Source organism: Carassius carassius, chromosome 2 (genome assembly GCF_963082965.1).
Source record: "Carassius carassius chromosome 2, fCarCar2.1, whole genome shotgun sequence".
NCBI lineage: Eukaryota > Metazoa > Chordata > Actinopteri > Cypriniformes > Cyprinidae > Carassius > Carassius carassius.
The window spans coordinates 42,171,502-42,194,866 of NC_081756.1; the positions used below are offsets into that span (position 1 = coordinate 42,171,502).

Here is a 23,365-nt window from a genome sequence, read left to right on the forward strand (position 1 = left end):
AAAAAATGCACTTAAAGAATGCTTATATTATGGACTGGGTTGAGCGAGCAGAGTGGAATCTTCAGAAAGGCGCTCAGCGCTCTTAAGATAATATTTCCGCTCCGCTCACATGCTCTGGCGGGAATGCTCAAAATAAAACATATTTTTTCCAGTGGCAAATGAGAATTGTTTCCAGATGGCAGACTTGCCATGTTTTGCTTTTGTCAAGTAAATAGCAGCTTTCATTTTCTTCTAAACTTCTTGTTGACTCCATTTCTACTATACACCACCATTCCCCGCGGGTCTCCCGCAAAATTTTTTTGTTTTTCAGTGTTTAAACCATTCAACTCTCACGCGCTTTCCTGAAGAGCGTGCGCTCATGTACACACATAATAATTCAGCGGTTCTCAATTCCAGTCCTCATGCCTCCTAGTCAGAGTGATCTGCCTGCTACAGTATTTTTCTCTGTGTGTCCGTCTTCATCGTCTCTGGCCTGCTTTAATGGGTGTTGACAGACTTCATATTTTTACATAAATGACATTATGGAAAATGATTGCATTGCAATGCAGTTTGTGCACGTCCAGAACAGAGAGTTGCATTAATGCAAAAAATAACCGGTTGCCGATCGCGTAAAGGCCAAAGTATATTTCGACCATCCACGCACCGTCGGGATTATGTAAATTTCGTCATCAAGAGGGCTCGTGTACAGCTGCGCACCCCATGGTACTGAGCGTTGAGCTCATCCGTCCATGCTCATCTGCAGTTAAGTATACTTTTGAAAGCTGTGGGACACGGCTGTGCGCAAGACAGAAAGGAACGCTGAATATGAAGTGTACCCATTTCTTAAGTTTGGTCCTCATACACACACGTGACTGACCGCTCCGTTGCACCAACAGGAGGAGGAGGGGTCAGTGTTACTCTCTACACTGCACTCAGCCTGAGGGACTCCTACTCTTTCAGTCTTTGAGGACACATGGAAAACACTGCATACCGCATGAATGGTAAAATGGAAAATATTAGTGGTTTTGAAACGTTAAATGTTCAAATCGCGGTATACCTTGAAACCGGTAATCGGCCCATGCCTAGTAGGGACCATGTCAGTGGGAACACCGTTCATGCATGGTGTTCACTTCTAATGAGCTCATTATCTGAATCAGGTGTGTTAGCTGGGGGGGGGGGGGGCAAGGACTGGAATATAGAACCGTTGTAATATTGCCAGGTTCACATTACTTTGTTTGCAGTGCCTATGTGGTACATATTTTTTTCCATACTCATGTAAATGGATAAGGCGTCCACACTGCACACACGGTTGCAGTCTGGCAGTGCATTTAGTAGTGATGTGTCTGCAGCAGTTCAGAGAGAGTTTGCGGTAAATATGAACATGCATTGACACAAAATATATGCATATAATTAAATGTTTCACAGCCAACAGATAGACACTTTTAGATTTAAAGTTTTTTATGAACCCCAGGATTGCTTGTTATAAAGTAGAACTGAATGTTTCTGCCAATGGTAAGTTTTAATTTAGAATTTTTGTGATAACATAAGAAAAGTAATTTAAATTAGAGGTCGACCGATATTGGATTTTGCCGATACCGATAGCTAGGTTGGACCACACTGGCCGATACCGATTAATTAACCGATAGTTTTTCAAATGGATACTAAAAAAAAAATTACTAAAATGGTGCTTTATTTACAAAAAAGGTAATAATAATAACCGTAATAGTAGATGTTGAGGTGACATTCCACCTAGGGACGTGGAATGTCACCTCACTGGCGGGAAAGGAGCCCGAGATTGTGCGTGAGGTTGAGAGGTTCCGACTAGCGATAGTCGGGATCACCTCTACGCACAGCTTGGGCTCTGGAACCACACTCCTCGAGAGAGGATGGACTCTTCACCACTCTGGAGTTGCCCATGGTGAGAGGCGGCGGGCTGGTGTGGGTCTGCTTATAGCCCCCCAGCTCAGCTGCCATGTGTTGGAGTTTACCCCGGTGAACGAGAGGGTCGCTTCCCTGCGCCTTCGGGTCGGGGATAGGTCTCTCACTGTCGTTTGTGCCTACGGGCCGAACGGCAGTGCAGAGTACCCGGCCTTCTTGGAGTCTCTGGGAGGGGTGCTGGAAAGTGCTCCGACTGGGGACTCCGTCGTTTTACTGGGGGATTTCAACGCCCACGTGGGCAACGACAGTGACACCTGGAGGGGCGTGATTGGGAGGAACGGCCCCCCTGATCTGAACCCGAGTGGTGTTCAGTTATTGGACTTCTGTGCTAGTTACAGCTTGTCCATAACAAACACCATGTTCAAGCATAAGGGTGTCCATCAGTACACGTGGCACCATGACACCCTAGGCCGTAGGTCGATGATCGACTTTGTGGTCGTTTCATCCGACCTCCGGCCGTATGTCTTGGACACTCGGGTGAAGAGAGGGGCGGAGCTGTCAACTGATCACCACCTGGTGGTGAGTTGGATCCGATGGCGGGGGAGGAAGCTGGACAGACTCGGCAGACCCAAACGTACTGTGAGGGTCTGCTGGGAACGTTTGGCAGAGCCTCCTGTCAGAGAGATCTTCAACTCCCACCTCCGGCAGAGCTTCGACCGGATCCCGAGGGAGGCTGGAGATATTGAGTCTGAGTGGACCATGTTCTCCACCTCCATTGTCGAAGCGGCCGCTCGGAGCTGTGGCCGTAAGGTCTCCGGTGCCTGTCGAGGCGGCAATCCCCGAACCCGGTGGTGGACACCGGAAGTAAGGGATGCCGTCAAGCTGAAGAAGGAGTCCTATTGGGCCTGGTTGGCTTGTGGGACTCCTGAGGCAGCTGAAAGGTACCGGCAGGCCAAGCGGACTGCAGCCCGGGTGGTTGTGGAGGCAAAAACTCGGGCCTGGGAGGAGTTCGGTGAGGCCATGGAGAAGGACTATCGGTCGGCCTCGAAGAGATTCTGGCAAACCGTCCGGCGCCTCAGGAGAGGGAAGCAGCGCCCTACCAATGCTGTTTACAGTAGAGGTGGGGAGCTGTTGACCTCAACTGGGGATGTCGTTGGACGGTGGAAGGAATACTTCGAGGATCTCCTCAATCCCGCTGTCACGTCTTCCATTGAGGAAGCAGAGGCTGAGGGCTCAGATGTGGACTCGTCCATCACCCAAGCTGAAGTCACCGAGGTAGTCAAGAAACTCCTCAGTGGCAAGGCACCGGGGGTGGATGAGATCCGCCCTGAGTACCTCAAGTCTCTGGATGTTGTGGGGCTGTCTTGGCTGACACGCCTCTGCAGCATCGCGTGGCAGTCGGGGACGGTGCCTCTGGGATGGCAGACCGGGGTGGTGGTCCCTCTTTTTAAGAAGGGGGACCGGAGGGTGTGTTCCAACTACAGGGGGATCACACTTCTCAGCCTCCCTGGGAAAGTCTATGCCAGGGTACTGGAGAGGAGAATCCGGCCGATAGTAGAACCTCGGATTCAGGAGGAACAGTGTGGTTTTCGTCCAGGCCGTGGAACACTGGACCAGCTCTATACCCTCTACGGGGTGCTGGAGGGTTCATGGGAGTTTGCCCAACCAGTCCACATGTGCTTTGTGGATTTGGAGAAGGCATTCGACTGTGTCCCTCGCGGCGGCCTGTGGAGGGTGCTCTGGGAGTATGGGGTCCGGGGCCCTTTGCTAAGGGCTGTCCGGTCCCTGTACGACCGGAGCAGGAGCTTGGTACGTATTGCCAGCAGTAAGTCAGACTTGTTCCCGGTGCGTGTTGGACTCCGGCAGGGCTGCCCTTTGTCGTGATGATGACGATGATTTTTATGGACAGAATTTCTAGGCGCAGCCAGGGGCCGGAGTTTAAGTAAAGTAAGTTAAGTATCTTGGGGTCTTGTTCACGAGTGAGGGAAGGATGGAACGGGAGATTGACAGACGGATCGGTGCAGCTTCTGCAGTAATGCGGTCGATGTACCGGTCTGTCGTGGTGAAGAAAGAGCTGAGCCGCAAGGCGAAGCTCTCGATTTACCGGTCAATCTACGTTCCTACTCTCACCTATGGTCATGAGCTTTGGGTCATGACCGAAAGGACAAGATCCCGGATACAGGCAGCCGAAATGAGCTTTCTCCGCAGGGTGGCTGGGCGATCCCTTAGAGATAGGGTGAGAAGCTCAGTCACCCGGGAGGAGCTCAGAGTAGAGCCGCTGCTCCTCCACATCGAGAGGGGTCAGCTGAGGTGGCTCGGGCATCTGTTCCGGATGCCTCCTGGACGCCTTCCCGGGAAGGTGTTCCGGGCGCGTCCCACTGGGAGGAGACCCCGGGGAAGACCTAGGACACGCTGGAGAGACTATGTCTCCCGGCTGGCCTGGGAACGCCTCTGTGTCCCCCCAGAAGAGCTGGAGGAAGTGTCTAGGGAGAGGGAAGTCTGGGGTTCTCTGCTTAGACTGCTGCCCCCGCGACCCGGCCCCGGATAAGCGGAAGAAGATGGATGGATGGAGTAGATGTTGAAATTACCACACTCTAATAGGGCCCTATGAAATCTGTTAAATTTTTTCTAAATTCCATTTTATTTCCGAATTCTGTTATTTCCATTTTAAATTTACTCCACTTCTTTTAAAATGTTAAATGAAAGTATATTATTCATAAAGTAATTAAATAAAATCATGAAACTTGCCCATTTTCAAATAAGTTAAATAAAAATTACATGATTAGGGCCCTATGAATGTTTTATTGTTTCTCACCATATTCTGTGTGTATTTACATTTTTATCAAATCAAGGAATGAAGCATTAATTTTATGTCTTTTAATTAAAATTAAGCAAACTTTTTTTTTTTTTGGCAAACAAGGGGGATTTACTATTAAAACATGGAAGAAATGTTGTGTGATTATTCCTTAAAAATATATAATACAATATGAAACAAATAATGCTTGTTTCATTTTAGTAGTAGTAGTAGTAGACTATGTACATTCTACTTCAATGTACATTCTACAATAGACTTCAAAACTGGACTTTTATTTAGACGGGTTGAAAAAAAAAAAGAATACCTTTACAATTCTGTGCATGTGATATGATGCTTTTGCTCAATTGAAATGGTCAAATGCTCATGAAGTGACTCTCAGAGCAGCTCTGGAGATGTTCTTGTGTTTATGTCCTCATTTAGTGAGACGGCAGACACTGAAATCACTGCGAGCGTCACACGTGCTAATTCCGTTTTTAATTCCGCAATTCTGTCCATGTTTTCTGAATCGCTGAAATCATAGGGCCCTACAATTATCCCAGCACAATGTATATTCTCACACTTGAACTTCTGTTATTGAACACTCAAGTTATCATCTAATCAAAATAAAAGGGCAGCTCTGAGTCTAGGAGAACTCACCAGTGTCAGACACACCCCAGATTCGTCTCGTTCAACTCGAGCAGCGCTCTAAAAATTCACCAAACAGACAGAAGTTGACTTCAACATTGAGGCAAAGATAAGTTTGAAGTTCAGTGTTTAAAAAACGGAGCAAACGGAAAGAGCTAGCTATATTATAGCTCTATAAATTAAGCATACAGACTTTATTAGAGCCACAGAAAGACAAACATTTGATGGAAATGCTCAATATACAATTCATTATGTACATTAAATTACATTATATTCGCCCCGAATCGTTGTTAATGGAAAACTATATGAATGGCGCTCTGAGGTGCGGCAGGATTTTCTGTCTGAAGACCGCTATGTTCAGTGCAGCGTCACATGTCTAAACAAACAGCACGTGCTGTCAGTGATTTCAGCCACTAGAGGCCAGTCTTGCACTGTATAATGAAAAAAGAGCCTTCTCAGCCGCTCCAGCAACAGACGATTTTTCATACGTTTTTTGCCAAATCGTACGTATTTTACGAGTTGCACAATTCATTTTCGAATTCGAATTTGCACAAAGCATTGAATAATTGATGAAAGATTGTATTACTGAACTGTGTAAAATAATAAGTGTTGAAAAAGCATTTTAAGTAACAATGTTTGGATTTCAATTCAAAATAATGAATACATTTGTTTGTGGTGAACAACCATGGATCAGGAGCAGACTCCTGTCTGAAAGCACAGTCTTTGCTGCTTCTGTACCACACATGGACTACATACGCACTACAGACAAGAAATCAGGCTTGCACTGTAGTAAGCTATTGTGCAACAATTACATGATTGTAAAAAAGTAAATATAGTGCATGATCAAACATCTAGGTAAGCTAGATATATTTATTTTTGAAAAAATGGCTCCCTCTACTCCTGTAATGAAAAAAAATAATAAAAATCCTCTCACGAGAGCCACCTAAGAGAGGAATTAATTTTTAAAAATGAAATTCCACCCCTGAATAAATGTCTAAATTGGATCGTCACTATAAATAATTCTACATGATAAAAAGAAGGCTTAAAAAGATCTTTATCAGTAATTGGAATGGCAGTTACTGCTTTCTGTGATCGGTGATCGGCCTCAAAAATCCAGATCGGAGCTCCCCTAATTTAAGACCTACTTAAAAATGTGTGCATGGCTTTGGATTAGGACTAGGGTTGGATATTGATTGGGTTTTATTCAATACTGGTGTCTATAAAAATAAATAAATAATAATAAAAAAGCCTAAAAAGGATAACATTAAAAAGATTTAAAATAAATCTATAGCATTCACACGCTCCTTGGTTGCTCGCATTTCCCAAGCTTCCCTTATTCTAAGGCTAATAAATCTATTTCACGATCTGGGTCATTATTTAATACAAAACCACACATAATGTTTCAACTGTATCTCTGTCAATCAGATATTTAGTTAAAATGAGTGCTGTCTGTCACTGTCTTTAATCAGTTGATACAGTGAATGACTGTATGCCCATTCTTTATAAAGTAGCAACAATCTTGGACACATTAGTATTTTCACCCCAAAAATGTGTTTTAAGCCAGTTATTTTAGATCTTTTGCTTTAGTATGTCAGTAGGAAATATCAGTTTACATTCCCAAACATTCATTTTGCCATTAATTTTAATAATATTCCAGTGAGATTTTTGACTTTTGCACAGTAGTGTATGTATAAAGTAAGTATGATTTAAATTAAGTATATTCAAATAAGTATAATTAAAAAGTATGCGTTCATGTGTTAAGGGCGAGATTGTCGCTGGAGGAAACAGTTGTGGTGTTATGAGCAGTGAACCGAGAGAAAACTTTACAGTAGATGGGAAACCGATTGATCCCTTGTGACCTTTTGTAAACTGTATTTCTGACGAAGGACTGCACAGATACAGATATTGTTACAATCTATCGATAAACACATACCTTGTGTCCTCTGTTTCTGTTTGAGTCCACTGCTGTCTGCGGATTGAAGAGCGCGCTGAAAAGATGAGAGGAGACCGGTCTGACGCCGTTTTCATATGAAATTTAAGCGGACTGACTCTGAGGCGATCGCGAATTTGAGTACAGTTTATGGAGCTAAATGCTATAGCCCCTATAAAAAAGCCTAGCGACGCCCATGCTTCTTGTGTGTACATTTCGTAGAATAAGGACAAATATTTCAATCGACCGCTCAGACATTTAAGAGGCATATTGGCACCGGGTTTCGGTATCCAACCCTAATTAGGACTATTCATTTTAAAACCTATAGATTTAGTTGATAATCTAACCCTAATCTCCAAAATGGTATCCGTTTTTATGTTTTTCACTTTTTTAATTTCAGTTTTTATTTCTCTTAGTCACTCTTTTAACTCCCTCCCTCCCTCCAACACAAAAATCAATGCTCACTGTGCACTTGAACTGAGAAGCACACAGCAGTATTCTGGCGTACAAGTGCATTCCTCTCTCTGTCTGTGTCCGCTTCCCCTGCCGTCGTCTTCTGTAGCCTACAGCAAACTTCCTGCCTCATTTCCTGTTCTCCCTGCATGGCAGGCTCCCTGTAATAGAGGTGTAATTGGTTCTGCTGCAGCAGTGTCTCCCATTGAGTTGAGCTTTCCTCTGCTGCAGTTCATCATCTCACAAAGACCAGGGACATATTTCACCACAAAATCAAAAAGACAAAAAAAGAATTATATACAGAGATTGAAAACTGTTTAGGGCTGTGAAGATTTTTGCGTTGTAATTTTATTTAATAACTATTCAGCACATTTCCCCCCAAAACTGTCTTTAGCCAATGAGGATCAAATTGAGTTTCTTTTTGACTGCTCGGGAAAACATGCAAGACACAAGTTTTACAGATTTATCTGCCTTCCTGAAAGAATTTGGTATTAGTTTAAATACGCTAATGGATGTAATTTTCTTTTTTTGGTGTAGACACATTGCCCTTTGAGACAGGAAGTTGGGACAGGATGTATCAAATGACATATTTGTACTAAAAAAAGTGCCTTTAAATGCGCAGTATGGAATTTTTGGCCACCAGGGGTCATCAATCAAAACAATAACATGAGACGTACTTTGATGACGTCGGGAAAGAGCATAGGCTCATGGGAGTTGTTGTTCATTGGAACACGCGCTCTGTCGCTCCCCACATTCCTCACTCATTTTAACTGAGGCCGGCGACACACTGGATGCGTGGCGCAAGCGTCTCAGCTGCGTGGTGTGTCAGTTTTTAATTTGGCTCCCATGTTAATAGGTTAGAGCTTGCAGACTGCCTGTGTGAGACGCGTGTCTCAGGCGCGGCGTGTGCATGCTAGAAATAGAACCGACGCCTATTTTTCACACGACACACACGCGTGTTGGAAGCGTTTCCAGGCAAAATATAATAGGAAAATATGTTTATATGTAATTTTGTACACAAATACATATTAATTCATGACATTTTGATGTTTGAAAGTCTATAGGTTGACATAAATTCAGATACAAATGTAATTTAAAGAATAAATAAATAATTATTGATTTTCAAATATTGCACCTGTCAAACATAAGTCTATTTTGCCGTCAATACTGTTGACGGTGTCCTTTATCAGTAGGCTTTATATTTATGTTCAACATGAAGTATAGATATTGTTGTCATGAAGACAAGAGCCTGGTCTGTCAGCGGTCTCCCTCTATGTCACCTACAGCAGCTGCAGCCGCCACGCTTCTGGCACGCAGCAGAGACGCCACGCAGCCAGTGTGTCACCAGCCTTAGTATTTTGACAATCACGTATTTTCGAACGGAGAGATATATGAATTATGAGACCCCTATCAAATCAATATTCCATCTAGCTAGTAGTAATATATGTTTAAAAAAACGGTTGCCTTTCGTTAATAATTATAATTGGGCTATGTTTATACTATGATATCGAAAAGATAGTGAACTGCATTTGAAGCTACTTTATCCAGCTAGATATAGAACAGATGTAGATTTACATTATACTCTACATGAGAGCTAGTCCGTCTGGGTTTTACACAAGACATCATCGTTTCACAAAATATACGGATAGATATAACGTTAGTTAGCTGAATGGATGCATACCTGTTTATTAGAATGCAAGCATCTCTCTGTAGTTTCAGCTTGTCACGAAGCTCTCTCTATCTTGGAAATGCAACTCCAATATTTACCCGTGTCTCGTTTCTTCTTCGTCCCAAAACCTTCTCAGGTCATTTATTTCACCCGTACGTTTGCGCTTCACAGAACGTGCAGGCAAAGCATAATCATGATCCATAACTAAGTTATTGATTGAGGTATAAATACGAATATAAACAATATAATTGTTTAAAAACGACTCCACCTTCAATACCACGACTTAGATGCCCTTGAGCAAGGCATCGAACCCCCAACTGCTCCCCGGGCGCCGCAGCATAAATGGCTGCCCACTGCTCCGGGTGTGTGCTCACAGTGTGTGTGTGTGTGTTCACTGCTCTGTGTGTGTGCATTTCGGATGGGTTAAACGCAGAGCACAAATTCTGAGTATGGGTCACCATACTTGGCTGAATGTCACGTCACTTTCACTTTCACTATAAATATAAAATATAATAGTCTCGACCAAGGCTAGCCACTACTTTTTCTTCTTCGTCTTGTCTTTGCTTCTGTTCACCTTTGTATTTGGCGGTTCCGCAGGAAATTAGATAAACTAGAGGGGTCAAAGTTTATATGACGCCATAGACGGGCGACAAAACAGAAATAAAGAAACGTGCCGTGTCTTCTAATTAAACTATAATTTTCTCCGGATTTTAAAGTTCGTGGAAACTGTCGGGATAATGTAAGTACACAACAAAAAAATATATATAACATAGATATAGTGCTTTCTGCTATTTTTAAAGCAGAAAAATTACATATTGTGCCTTTAAGCTCACTTCACATCCTAGAATAACAAATGGGTCAAAGTTCGGCCAGTTTGCATATGGTCCATTTAGCCCCTACTGAGCTTTGAGTAAATGCATTTTTTGCAAGCAACATTTAAATACTGTTTTTTTTTTTTTTTGTAACAATTATACATTTATATATTATACATACAAAAATACATTTTATCCTTTATTTATAAAATGTGTTCTAAATGTAATAATTTATAAAATGGGAAAGTGTTTTGCTCTCAGCTTAACCTGCAGAGGGCGCAGTGGCCCATCAACTCATCCTCAGCAGCCCAATACTGCCATTTTGACTGCCACCACACTGAAGCAAAGCTTGAGTCCTACCATACTAATTCATGTCATGCAATTACTTTCATATTGCACACTTGTACCATTGATGACTGTTTGTTGAAGCAAGCATCTATTTTCATAGTTTCTATGATGTCAAGCAGAGGATTTAAAATTATTTTTTTCCAAGTGCAGTATTGCAGCCCAGCTCTGTTCTTGATTAATTATAAATCAATGAAGTTTATTGCAGCTCAGAGGGCTCTAATCTTTTCTCTTTCATCCAGTGTAAATGTCAGCATGCCTCAGCCACTCTGTCTGCTTTAACATGAGATCATCTATCTACCTCAGTGCTTTCTAAAAAACCAAACCCCTCTTGACAAATCCACCATGTACAGAGAGGTGAAGGTGACTGTCATATGGCAAGACTGATGCCCCAGGCTGCAGATGCTTAGAATGTTACACACTTGCTCATCAGTGGATCCTCTGCAGTGAATGGGTGCCGTCAGAATGAGAGTCCAAACAGCTGATAAAAACATCACAATAATCTACAAGTAATCCACACCACTCCACTCCATTAATTAACATCTTGTGAAGTGAAACTGTAGTTGTTTGTAAGAAACAAATCCATCAAGGCATTTTCTACTTTTAACAGCTACTTATGACCAAGATATGAGTCTATGAATCCATCAGTTTTTGTCTTCTCATTTCAAAATCCACCAACTAATTTGTTTAGAACTGTTTTGGACTGTTTTCGCTTATAAACAGTGCTTGATCCGTGGCTGTTTCTTTCATAATTCATGCAATACAACTTTTTCACTGGAGAACGCAATACTATATATCAAGGACTCATATTTTAGCTGGATGAAATGGTTTGAATTATATTAACATCTTGATGATTGTGTTTATGACAAACACACAATCTTTTCACTTCACAGGATGTTACTTCATGAACTGAAGTTGTGTTGATTTATTGTGATGTTTTTATCAAGTTGAATCTCATTCTGATGGCACCCATTCACTTCAGAGGCTCCATTGGTAAGAAATTGATGTAATGCTAGATTTCTCCAAATTTGTTCTGATGAAGAAACAAACTCATCTACATATTGGATGAGTAAATTGTTCCTTTAATCTCTATAGCATGGGCAACTTCAATTCTGGAGGGCCACTGTCCTGCAAAGTTTAGCTCCTACCCTAATCAAACACACCTGCCTGTAGCTTTCAAGTGATCTTGAAGACACCGATTAGTTTGTTCAGATGTGTTTGATTAGAGCTGGAGCTAAACACAGCAGACAGTGGCCCTCTAGGACCGAAGTTGCCCATCTCTGCTCTATAGTAAAATCTGGATACTTTGTATAATCGACAGGACAGGAAGAAACCCTCTTACCAATAAGCAATGTTTTCAGCCAAAAATGGGAAACCTTTTATGCATTTTATCTGTTCGTTTACTAGGGATGGGACGATAACCGGTTTTATTGATAACCGTGATAAAATGTGCTGAAGGTTAGTAATATCGTTTAAAAATGAATTATCATTAAAACCGTGTTTGATTATCGCGGTTTTAATAACTCACTATTAAATCATGTCCAGCCAGCAACAGTCTGACGCAAGCGCAGCGCACAATGTTTTTTTTCGAGAAGGAATGCAGAGTCAGTGACTTTTCTATGCTTTTCTATGCTTCTACACTTTTCATTGTAAGGAAGGAAATGCCACAGAATTTAATCTTTCTTTAAATTAAGTGCATAGAGTTGCTTGTTTTATTAGTTGTTTGTTGATTATTAAATATAAAACTTGCTGAAATGTTTTCAGTGTGAGCATCAACTATTTTTGAACACTTTCATCTCGTTTCAACAAAACCGTGATAATATTGATAATCGTGATAATTTTAGTCACTATAATCGTGATATAAAATTTTCATACCGTCCCATCCCTATCGTTTACATGACAATGGCATTTCGGGACCGAAAAGGCATATTTTTGAAAACTGGTTTCAAAGTGTAAGTTTTTGAAATTGCCACCGATGTTGGTTCAGTGTAAACACCCAAAATGTGAATCTTTGAAAAATGTGACAAGCGCGAACAAACATACACAACAATGGCGGAGTATATGGTACTATTTTTGCTGCTCAAGAGTTTGCTAATGCTTCTAAAGCAAAGTGTGGGTTTACTTCACCAATATTACAATGAACAGCAGAGACGAATCATATAATCATCACTTCCCTACAGGTACTGTTTACTAACAAGGTGACTGTGCCAACTACTGGCCTGGCATATGTAATAGTGTTTTTGGCCATTTAGTGGATATGTGTAAACGCAAATCGTTTTGAAAACATTGTGTATACGTGAAACTTTTTAAAAGCGCAAGGGAAAAACGTTTCAGTTTTTGACTACATCGTTGTCAAGTGTGAGGCTCTTGGTGCAACAAACTACAAAATGACCGGACCGTATGCTAATAGCCTGGCTACACTAGTCCAATTTGTTTGTTGGATTAGTTCATCTAACATTCGATATACTCAAAAACATGCTGGTCTGTTTCAACCCAACATTTCATTTGGAGACTAAATTGACAATGCAAACATCTGTGACTTGCCACCGCCAGCGTTCCCACACCCTCTTAGTCTCATTAGCTTTAATGAGATATTGACACACACACTGGTGTCTAAATTATGCACACTCGTTTTCCACTGATGTATAAATAGAACTGATGAAATGTAATTGCTCTCCTTTAGATCACTCAGAGGGTGATTATAGAGAGAGGGCTCCAAGTGACTTCTACCCAGAAGTCATCGGACCGTTCTTACCGCCGAGAGAAGCGAGTCGCTACCCGGCTGCTTTTCCAGCCCTCGGGCTTGTGGTCTGGCTGTGGCAATAACAGCACAAGTGGAATCTGCTTGGAATTTTCTCTCTTGTGTTTGTCTTGTTTGCTCAGTGGCTGTTTTCTCTGGCTTTTCGGCGCTGATCCTGTGGAGTGTCATAAAAGCCTGTGTTTGAGGTACAGGCAGTGTGAGCGCCTTTTCATCCTCTGTTTGAGTGCTCACAGCTCAGAGGCCAACCATAAATCAAGTCTGAGAAGCAGGAGGGGGTGGAATGGGGGTTGAGAGAGTGAGGGCGAGAGAGTAAAAGAGAGATAGAGAGGCTGGGCGTAAATAAAGCTTCCCAGAGAAGTGTGGATCTCTCCATCCTGTCCTCCTCCACCCCCTCTGAAAGAGAATTAGCGCTGGCTATGTGGCCTCTCCGGCTGTAGTTTGTTCCCCCTCCCACTCAAAGAAAAAAGGCTCAACTGGCTTTGGAGCAGCAGTGGGCAGCCTGGAGGGAGGTAAGAGAGGAAGGCGCTGGCGGGGGTCAGTTTTCACAGACACATACACCATGGCCCATCTGTTTGGAGGCATTATAACAGTCTTGCAGTATTAGAGTGCATTGAGATATTGATCAACGACCCCCCACTCTCAGGATTACTGTGAAGGCACCGTCATCTGCTCCCTGCCCCTCCTGTTTTATTTTGGGAGATTGAGACATAAATTATGTATTTTGAGCCACAGATTTCATGCAGACATCTTTCTAGGCACCTAATACAACAGTTCAAATCTCATGTTACATTGAAACATGCTTTTTTAGGCAGTGAAGATTATGAGCAAGATCAACACTACCGGAAGGTTTGGAATAATTAGGATTTCTTTTTTTAAAAAAAAGTCATTTATGCTCACCAAGACTGAATTTGTTTTTTTTTGTTTTTTTGAGAAACTTCAGTAAAATTGTGAAATTATCACACATGCTTCACATTTTGTGGAAACCATGAAGTTTGGGGTGGAGAAGATTAAATGAAAAAGAAGAAAATATTACTTTTATTCAGTAAGGACATACTAAATTATATAATTACTGTCATACTTTGACAGTAAACACATTAAACTGTTGTAAACTATTTATTTTAAATAAATACTATATATTTGTTGCTCAAGGACCCGATACACATCAAACAAAATCGAAGAACGAACTATGACAATTTCAACCAAAATAAGGCCCAAACAAAGTTTGTTTTGAGTTTGTTTAGGCAGTTCGAAACAGCTGATCAAAGCGAACCTTCTTGGGGGAGTTCGTTTTGGCTCCTAAACACCTTTTTTCATTGGTCCGTGGCTGTTATGCAGTCGGTGGGTGTGTTCTGAAACTCCACCTTATTTGACGTGCAGTTTATTTATTTACTTATTTTTTCAAATATATCCGCACTTGTACAGATTGAGAGAAAGCATTTAATTCCTAAAAAGAAACTGCAATTAAGCTTGGCGTTGACGACCCTAAGTTATGCAAAAAGCAACGCAGAAAAACATCCGAGATAAGTTTTCCAAAGCCATGAAAGAAAAGAGGAAAGATATAAGGTAGTAGGGGTGTAACGGTACGCAAAAATCACGGTTTGGTACCTACCTCGGTTTTAAAGTCACGGTTCAGTTCATTTTCGGTACAGTAAGGGAAAGAAATGCAAACATTAAACTGCAGGTTGTTTATTACTACAAACTTTTTTTTAACAATTTGTTTACACTTTTTTTTTAAATATACTTTTTAATAAAATATATATATATAAAATAAAAAAAGAATAAGAAATAAAATACTGCTGCAATGTTCTCCACTAAATAAAATACTCTCAGTCTCAAACCAATATCATATAATAAAATATAACGAAAAATATAATAACTATGATCACAGTACAGCATTACCAATTCCTCAGATTTCGTTATTGCGTTGGACCAATCGGAATTAAGAGCAAAGTTATGTTTAAATGCCGACGGGAGCTGCGTTTGAAAACCTTAGGCCGGTGACACACTGGCATATTGCACCTGTCAAACATAGTCTAACAAAAGGAGCAGCGTGCCAGCTCCACGTCAGGCATGTTGAGCATAAATATAAAGCCTACTGTTAAAAGACACCGTCAACAGTATTGACGGCAAAATAGACTATGTTTGACAGGTGCAATATTTGAAAATCGAGAATTATTAATTTATTTTTTAAATGACATTTATATCTGAATATGTCAACCTATAGACTTTCAAACATCAAAGTGTCATGAATTAATATGTATTTGTGTACAAAATGACATATAAACATATTTTCCAATTCTATTTTGCCTGGAAACGCTTCCAACACGCTTGCGTGTCGCGTGAAAAATAGGCGCCGGTTCTATTTCTAGCATGCACGCGTTTTCCCTGAGCTGCGCGTCTCACCCAGGCAGTCTGCAAGCTCTAACCTGTTAAGATGGGAGCCGAATTAAAAACGGACACGCCACGCAGCTGAGACGCTTGCGCCACGCAGCCAGTGTGTCGCCGGCCTTATAGAATCAGCTGCAGGGCGGGATTTGCGCTGAACGCGGAGACTTCCGCCACTTAATATGTCCTTTTGGAAACACGAAAATGTACTTATGTTCCGCGCACAAAATATTGCATTCGGTACACACGTGCACCGTACCGTAAGCCCTGCACCGAAACGGTCCGGTACGAATACACGTACCGTTACACCCATATAAGGTAGCATGTACCAAATAGGCTTACATGTGTTTCAAATAAATGTTCATCTGAATGGTTGGTTGGTTGGTTTCCTGTTATTTTTTTTTAACCTTGATCTTATTATATTTATTTTTTTAACTGCGCATGTATTCTTATGGTTTGCTTTAAATGTAACTATGTTCAATTGTTAATTAAATTCAATCTTGACCAAAACCTTGGTATTCAGTCCTAAAACAACAAAAACGTAAGCTCTCTGTAGCCATTCATTTCCTAAATCTCATACTCTGTTCAAGGTTTAGATCAATACAATCAAACTGAACAGAGCCCTCAATATCTCTGTCAGTCCAGTGCTGTTTTGTAGGCTGCCATGTCAGGATGATTACACACACTTCCATTTGTCTGTCAACATGGCACTATTTTAGTCAGCCAGACATAAGCAGAAAAAAGAACCAATTTCCGCTCCACTGTAGCTGAGTGCTGTATTGATCTGTATTGACTGAGCATGGGAAGGTTGTGCTGCCAGAGACAAGCTGGGGTATTTTTGTAGTACTCCACCATTTGCAGTCATAGTGTGTATGTAAATGTAAGGGATTGGCTCTCCATTGCTTTATTAGTTTGAATATTGCCTGTTTATGCAGCAGATTGGCTCATTATGGCATGACAGAATACGTTTTTATTATATTACAGTATGTTGTGTTCTTACTGATCCAATGTAATAATCATGATAAACATGTTAGTTGTAAAAAAAAAAAAACATACTACCAATCTCTAGTATTTAAACCTAGATTTGAAAACTAGAATTTAAGAAATTCACTGTAAATATGTTGCTGCTAAATAGTGACATAACTATGAATACATTTTGTACGTTGAGCTTTTTAAAGATTGATTGTAATAGTCTGAATTTGCCAATTCAGACTCTAGATTATTAATAAATGATTAAGACATCCTTTAATGTGATAACTTCTAAATCAAATGTGAAGTTATCTGCAGGCTTTTGATGGCAGAATTTAATTTTACCTTCACTAAAGTGCACTGCATTTTGAAATACATAGACGATTCAGTGAATTCAAAATAAGAGGTTAATCATGTTTACTGCAGAAAATCATTCTATTAATTGGGATTCTTTCAATCTATTATCCCTAGTTGTTATTTGGAGAAGTTGCTTTGTCTATTGAGATGCAGAACAAAGCAGTTAAGCTACCTCTGTTGAGAAGACAGTGGCCGGTTGGCAGGGGGCGGCAGCCCTCGTTAGTGCAGGTTAGAAGGCCAGCTGATGCCTGTGTTTCCTTGTGGGGTAATGTGATATTTATATGCTGAAAAGCCTTCCTCCAGTGGGAGAGACGCCCGGAGTGGCTGAACTGGATATAAGCCAAACAGAGTCTCTCTCTCTCTCTCTCTCTCTCTCTATTGCTCTACCTATCCTCCCCCCACATACATTGTTTTTCCCTGTCAGTGTAGTGTGTAAGGATGTGGTTGTTAGGAATTCAATTTCTCCAGTAGCTGCCTTCATTATCTGCAGTGTGAAGAGGTGCTTTGAAGCCCCTCCCTTTCTCTGTGCTGGGAGTTTTGCAGTGATGGAGAGGTCAGAGCATATGTGACTGTGCAGCGCTGTGTAGAATGTGGCCAATGGAGTCTGGACATATTGAATGACAAGCTCAGACAGATTTGCGCATACATAAATTGACATGTATTCAGTGGCGCATTATCAAAAGCAAATAGAATCCACTATTAATCCAATATGACAGCATATTGATCAGAAAATTCAAACGGCTTGATAATTGAGACTAAGATTTGGGAGGATTAAAAATAAAGAAATTCATGGTTTTGAATTTTTTATCATTATAGAGTGGTTGTGTACACACTGCTAAGACACATTTATATGCAAACATCATGTAAAAGTAAATTTGGCATCTGATGTCCCTTTTAATTATTTGTAAACTTAAAAAAATTATATATATATTGAACAATTAATGTTAATTTTGACAACACTAAAATTTCGATTAAAAAATACTCTGGTATTTAAACCTGGTATTTAAAAATGGTATTTAAAAATAATCTGGCATTCACTCAATGATTCAAAATGTTTTTGAGGTTGAATGAGTATTTTGAAGCAAAGTTTAGTGTGAGGATCTGCAGATCATATACCATCATCCTCATATATATATATATATATATTCTATCTCACTGATCTATCTCTATTATAGATCAGTGGTTCTATAGTATTTTGTAACCCCACGCCGCTCGCATCCATTGTAGACACGATGTTAGGAATCATTAGTTGTTTTCCTTAAAGGGTTAGTTCACCCAAAACTGAAAATTAGGCTCTGTTTTACTCACCCCAGAGGCATCCTAGGTGTATATGACTTTCTTCTTTCAGATGGATCCTGTCACAGCTTGATAGATCAAAAACTATTTTTAATATAACTGTTTAATTCCACTGAGTGGGTGTTGCAGTGCATCAGTCCAAAAGATGTTAAAAGATGATAAAAAAGATGATAAAAAAAAAAATCATACAAGATTCATGGCAGTTGTTTAGTTTTGAGTCTATTTCCCGACCGCTAGATGGGAATCTTCATCTCTGTACATAACCTGAGTGACAGAAAATGCATAAGAGCACGACACTAATGTTAGCGTTAATGTAGTTCGCTGCTAATAATGAAGGGTGAAAGATTTGTCCCAGTTCATGTTTCGGTGTACAAGTTAAGTGCGTTATAAGTTAAGTGATCAGTCTCTTAAAGGGCTCACCGCACTATAATGTGATGCATGCAAAATACATAGTGTTGGCCGTTACAGGCTGCAGTTGTCTTTCATTTTGGGGGCATTTTATGCAGTTGGTAAATTTTTTTTTTTTGCCAATTAAACACATTTTGGCGGTTATGTTTTGAGCACAAACTAACTCGGATAGTCATAAATATGTGCTCTTTACGTTGCACAAGTCTTAATTTCTTGGGGAAAAATGTAAAATAATTAACCATTTAAATTAATTAAACAATTTAACTACATGACTTATAATATAAAACCAATAGTAAAATGTTCAGAAAAAAACACCCCTGTTATTGCACAAAGTTTTTGAATTACAGTTTTGTGTTTTATAATAATTTTACAACTTTTAATGTATGCAAATAATATAAATCCATTAAACGACAACACCATTTGATCCAAAGGTATCAAACCAGCTGTAAAATATACAGAAAATTATTCAGTATAATGCACAAGGCTTAGTTTGTCAGATTATGCCTTTGTTTTTATATACAGTACTGAATCCATATTTTTCAAATGTTTTATATACGGTACCCACTTAAATTAACTGACACCATTTGAGATAAAGGTATCAAACCCACTGTAATATATTCAGAATATTATTCTTTATAATGCACAAGGCTTGGTTTTTCAGATTTTGCTTTTGTTTTTATATTGTTTTATTTTATTAAAGGATCCTGCAAGCACTTTAACCCTTATGTGTTGTTGGGGACGTTTTCGTCCACTAGGAGTTAAAGTTGAGTCTTATTTTGGCCACAACTTTCTCTGTGTTTGAGCTAATGGAATGATTTTTGGTGACATCTTATTTTGACCCATATTTTGGGAAAATGCTTTGAAATTTTTTTTTTGCATTTTGCATAAATCTATTAATCAACCTCAGTCCTGATCAAAACTACCAAATTTAACTCTTTAATTACCAATTTCATAAATGAAGTCACTGATTTGGGAAAAAAACACAAAATTACATATTTTCAATATAAAAAGTGATTGTGGACTGGATTTTTTTTTTTACATTTTATCACAGTCTTGGGCATGTCAAAAATCAGTAACAAGATTGGCTTTGATGCATTGTTAGTTTTTGTGCAGCATTAGATTTATTAGATTTATAATGGAAGTCAATGGGGCAAAAACAGCCACCATCAAAAAATTAGGGAAAATTTTTTTAAATCTAATGCTGCACAAAAACTAAAAATGCATCAAAGCCATTGTTGCTACTAATCTTTGACATGCCCAAGACTGTTATAAAAGTAAAAAAAATCCAGCCACAATTACATTTATATTGAAAATAAGTCATTTTGTGTGTTTTTTTCCCCCCAAATCAGTGACCTCATTTATGAACTTGGCAATTAAAGAGTTAAAATCTTGCATTTTTTTTAAAACATTTGGTTGTTTTGATCAGGACTGAAGTTGATTAACAGATTTACGCAAAAAAAAAAAAAAACAGGATGCTTCTGGCACACCCACTAACTCCACCACCACACACACAATCACGCCATCATCATCCATCGTGATGTTTCACTGTAGACGTCGTCCGATGCCAAATTTGTAAACATCCCCAAACCCTAATACATACACGTAACATTAATTTGCTTTATTTAATCATGTGGACAGAAATAGTTGAAAAAAGTAGTGTTATGGGTAATGGTCATAGCGTTTAGGGGTTCAGGAATAAATGCAGGGATATTGACAAATTCTGATGTTTTTCAGCAAATAGTAAAACATTTTAGAAAAACAAACTAAATACAGTACACAGTAAAAACATGATATTTCATTATCAATAATAGGGACATTCAAATTGGCCAAAAACAGTCTATGCCTGTATCTTGCCAGTTATCTAAGCTTTTAAAGCAGTAATTAATCTATGGCCTTTAATTTAGATCAATGTTAACAGCAGTTTATGGTGCCTTGTCCTACATCCATGTTGTTTCAGTTAGCCAAATGATTTGTTCTTAAAGCTAGTTGTTATGGTCAGCAAGGGGTCGTTTTTCACATTCCCTGATGAATGGAGGCTGTATGGAGTCCAGCAGGTGCTCTGCTGGGTCTGTTAAAGAACTGTGGCCCGGTCCCCCACCCAATAGTAGTGGCAGGTGTTGGCCTGTACCAGAACTACTGAATTAAGGCGGTGTTAATGCATCTGACATTCTCCTCCCTTATCCCAGCCGGCCTGCTGTCATGAGCCAGAAGCTGTCAGTCAGAGAAAGACACAGGCTGTGCAGAACTCACCTCACCAGCCATTCACTGCAGTACTGCTCCATAGGCATTTGTCTTCCTGACAGGCCAAGCAGAGAGACCTGCTGAGGGTGTCGTGGGTCAGAATGTACAAACTCGAATGTGTTATTCTGGAAATGCATGTCCCTCTAAGCCAACCCCACCCGATGGATCAAAGACATGGTGCTGCTTTCATCCTGTTTCTATTTAGGGCTGCACCTTTTACAGGAAGGGATGTTACACATTCTTAAGCACTGTTCTTCAAAAAAAAACATTCATTTTTTTTAAGGGATTCCATAATGAACTGCCCTGCAGAACTGGTGCTAGTTCTACCATTTCCCTGTTCTGCTGATCATATTGTGAATGACCCTCCCTGCTCTTTCCCAATCGCCATTTCTCCAGGTCTGTTTAATGAGGTGTTAGTAGAGCCAGGGGGTATCTGGATAAAAGGTATCTTCTCGTGGCCAAGTTAGTCTCCCTCTTATGGGACTTTGTGGGAGCAACTGGAAGTTCACTGCAGGGCAGCGGTTTTCAACAGACATACATGGGCTGAGGTCCAGAACCTCAATCAAAGAAAGCATTTTTGTCTACATACTGACGCTCATATCTCATTTCATATCTTATTTCATGTCAAGACCTTTGGGTTAGGACCTGTGAAGAAATGGTTGCTCATTGGGCTATTGTCATTTTCCAGTTTTTGACTAGGTCCATGTTGACAGTTGAGGTTAGATTTGTGGGGCTGATGAGATTTTTTTTTTCTTCCAAAAGTGCATTAAGTTTAACAGCAGAATTTCCTGTTGAGCTTTTGATCCAGATGGAAAGCCTACCCTTTAATAATGCTCTTGAGAAAAACCAAGGTGTGATATATTTTTTTTTATTGGGTTTCGATGTCAAACCCTCTCAGAGGCATGAGGTTTGCAGTGTTTACAGTTTAGCAGTTATCATTGCTTGAAAGAAAGATATAGTTCCACACAGTGCTGACCTGTCCAAGAGGTGCTACAGGCAGTCGCCTAGGGCCCCACCTTAAGGGGAGGGCCCCATGGCCTCAAGGGTGTCAACTGAATTTCAAGGAGTGTTTGGCTTGAAGCTGCGCTGCACAGACGGATCAGTAGCCGCGTTTCCATTGTCAGGCTTAAAGCCGGCGTGCTAGTGCGTGCCAGGGCCAGTGGCGTTTCCACTGTCACTTCCGGGGCTTGATCGTGCCTCGCCGGGGCTTCCTCGGGACCAACAGCAAGGGTTTTTTGGCCCACGAAAACCTTGGGCCAAAGCGGGCCAGCTGGGGCTAGAGGAAGGGGTTATGAACAAAGGCAGAGTTTCTCCGCGTCTGGAGAGCTCAGTGCTGCAGATCATTTCAGAGAGATAACAGCTATATAACTTTAGCATTAAAGACTTTTTAAAATCAGTTGAGTTCAAAAATCACTCTTAGTCAGCAGCGAGTGATTGAAATAACTTGATCCGATGCAGATTATAATCACTAAACAAGGCAGAAATCTTTATAAGCGATGTAAAAGATTATGCACGCTAAACATTAATAACGTTACCATAGTAAACATGGTAAATGCAACCAGGAGAGATCAGACGTCAGCTTCTTATTCTCTATCACAATTGTGTATTTATTTAACATATTTTATCTGTCATAGGTCTCGTCTCGAGAGTTTAGCTCCACGTAGCATATATAATCAAAATATAATAATGATTTTTGTTCAGGAGCTTTTATAAAAATAGAGATCGTCTGCGCTGCGGATCATTTCAGAAAGATAACCACTATAACACCAGCATTAAACACTTTAAAATAAGTTGAGCTCAAAACTCACTTTCAGTCAGCAGCGAGTGTTTGAAATAACTTGATCCGATGTGGATTATAATTACCTAAACAAGGCAGAAATATTTTAAGCGATGTAAAAGACTATGTAAATATGACCGCTTGAAGAAATCAGACGCCAGCTTCTTATTCTATCACAATCGTGTAATTATTTAGTAACTTATATTATCTGTCACAAGCCTCGTCTCGAGAGTTTAGCTCATGTTGCCTATCATAAAAAATATAATAATGTTTTTGTTCGGGAGCTTTTATAAAAATAGAGATATCATTCATTCTAAATGTGACGGCTAGGCTGTGGCTACAAATAAACAGAAACCGGCTCGACTGAATAAGCAGGCTATTTTCATAAGCGTTAAAAATAAATAAAATAGAAATAAGTGTATTTATGTGATTAATTTTGAGTCCTGATAAATTAAATCAATATGATCAATGTATCACTTATTCTATAGTTAAAACATTGATGCTTTTGAATTTGAATATTTAACAAAGCATGCAATCAAACGATAAGCTTTTAACATGTTCCTGTGTGATCGCGCATGTTCCAGTGATTTACTTCTTATTAGTTTTCTGATAACTTCTCTTTGTGAGTGAAATGATGGGGTTGCATGACGGGGCTGCATTGTTCTG

General features: G+C 40.2%; 1 protein-coding gene across 4 annotated transcripts in view; it reads left to right on the forward strand.

Annotated features, from left to right (window-relative positions):
• Window positions 1-23,365, forward strand: part of trip4 (thyroid hormone receptor interactor 4) — a 99,801-nt gene that overhangs the window by 23,384 nt on the left and 53,052 nt on the right. Inside the window, exon 12 of one of the 4 annotated variants that reach the window (XM_059516432.1) lies at window positions 13,189-14,025. The exons of the other annotated variants lie outside the window; for them this stretch is intronic. Within the exon in view, the coding sequence (XP_059372415.1) occupies window positions 13,189-13,557 (369 nt within the window). The 3' untranslated portion in view covers window positions 13,558-14,025. Of the gene's footprint in view, window positions 1-13,188; window positions 14,026-23,365 lie in introns of those variants that run through there. 4 annotated transcript variants of the gene reach the window in all.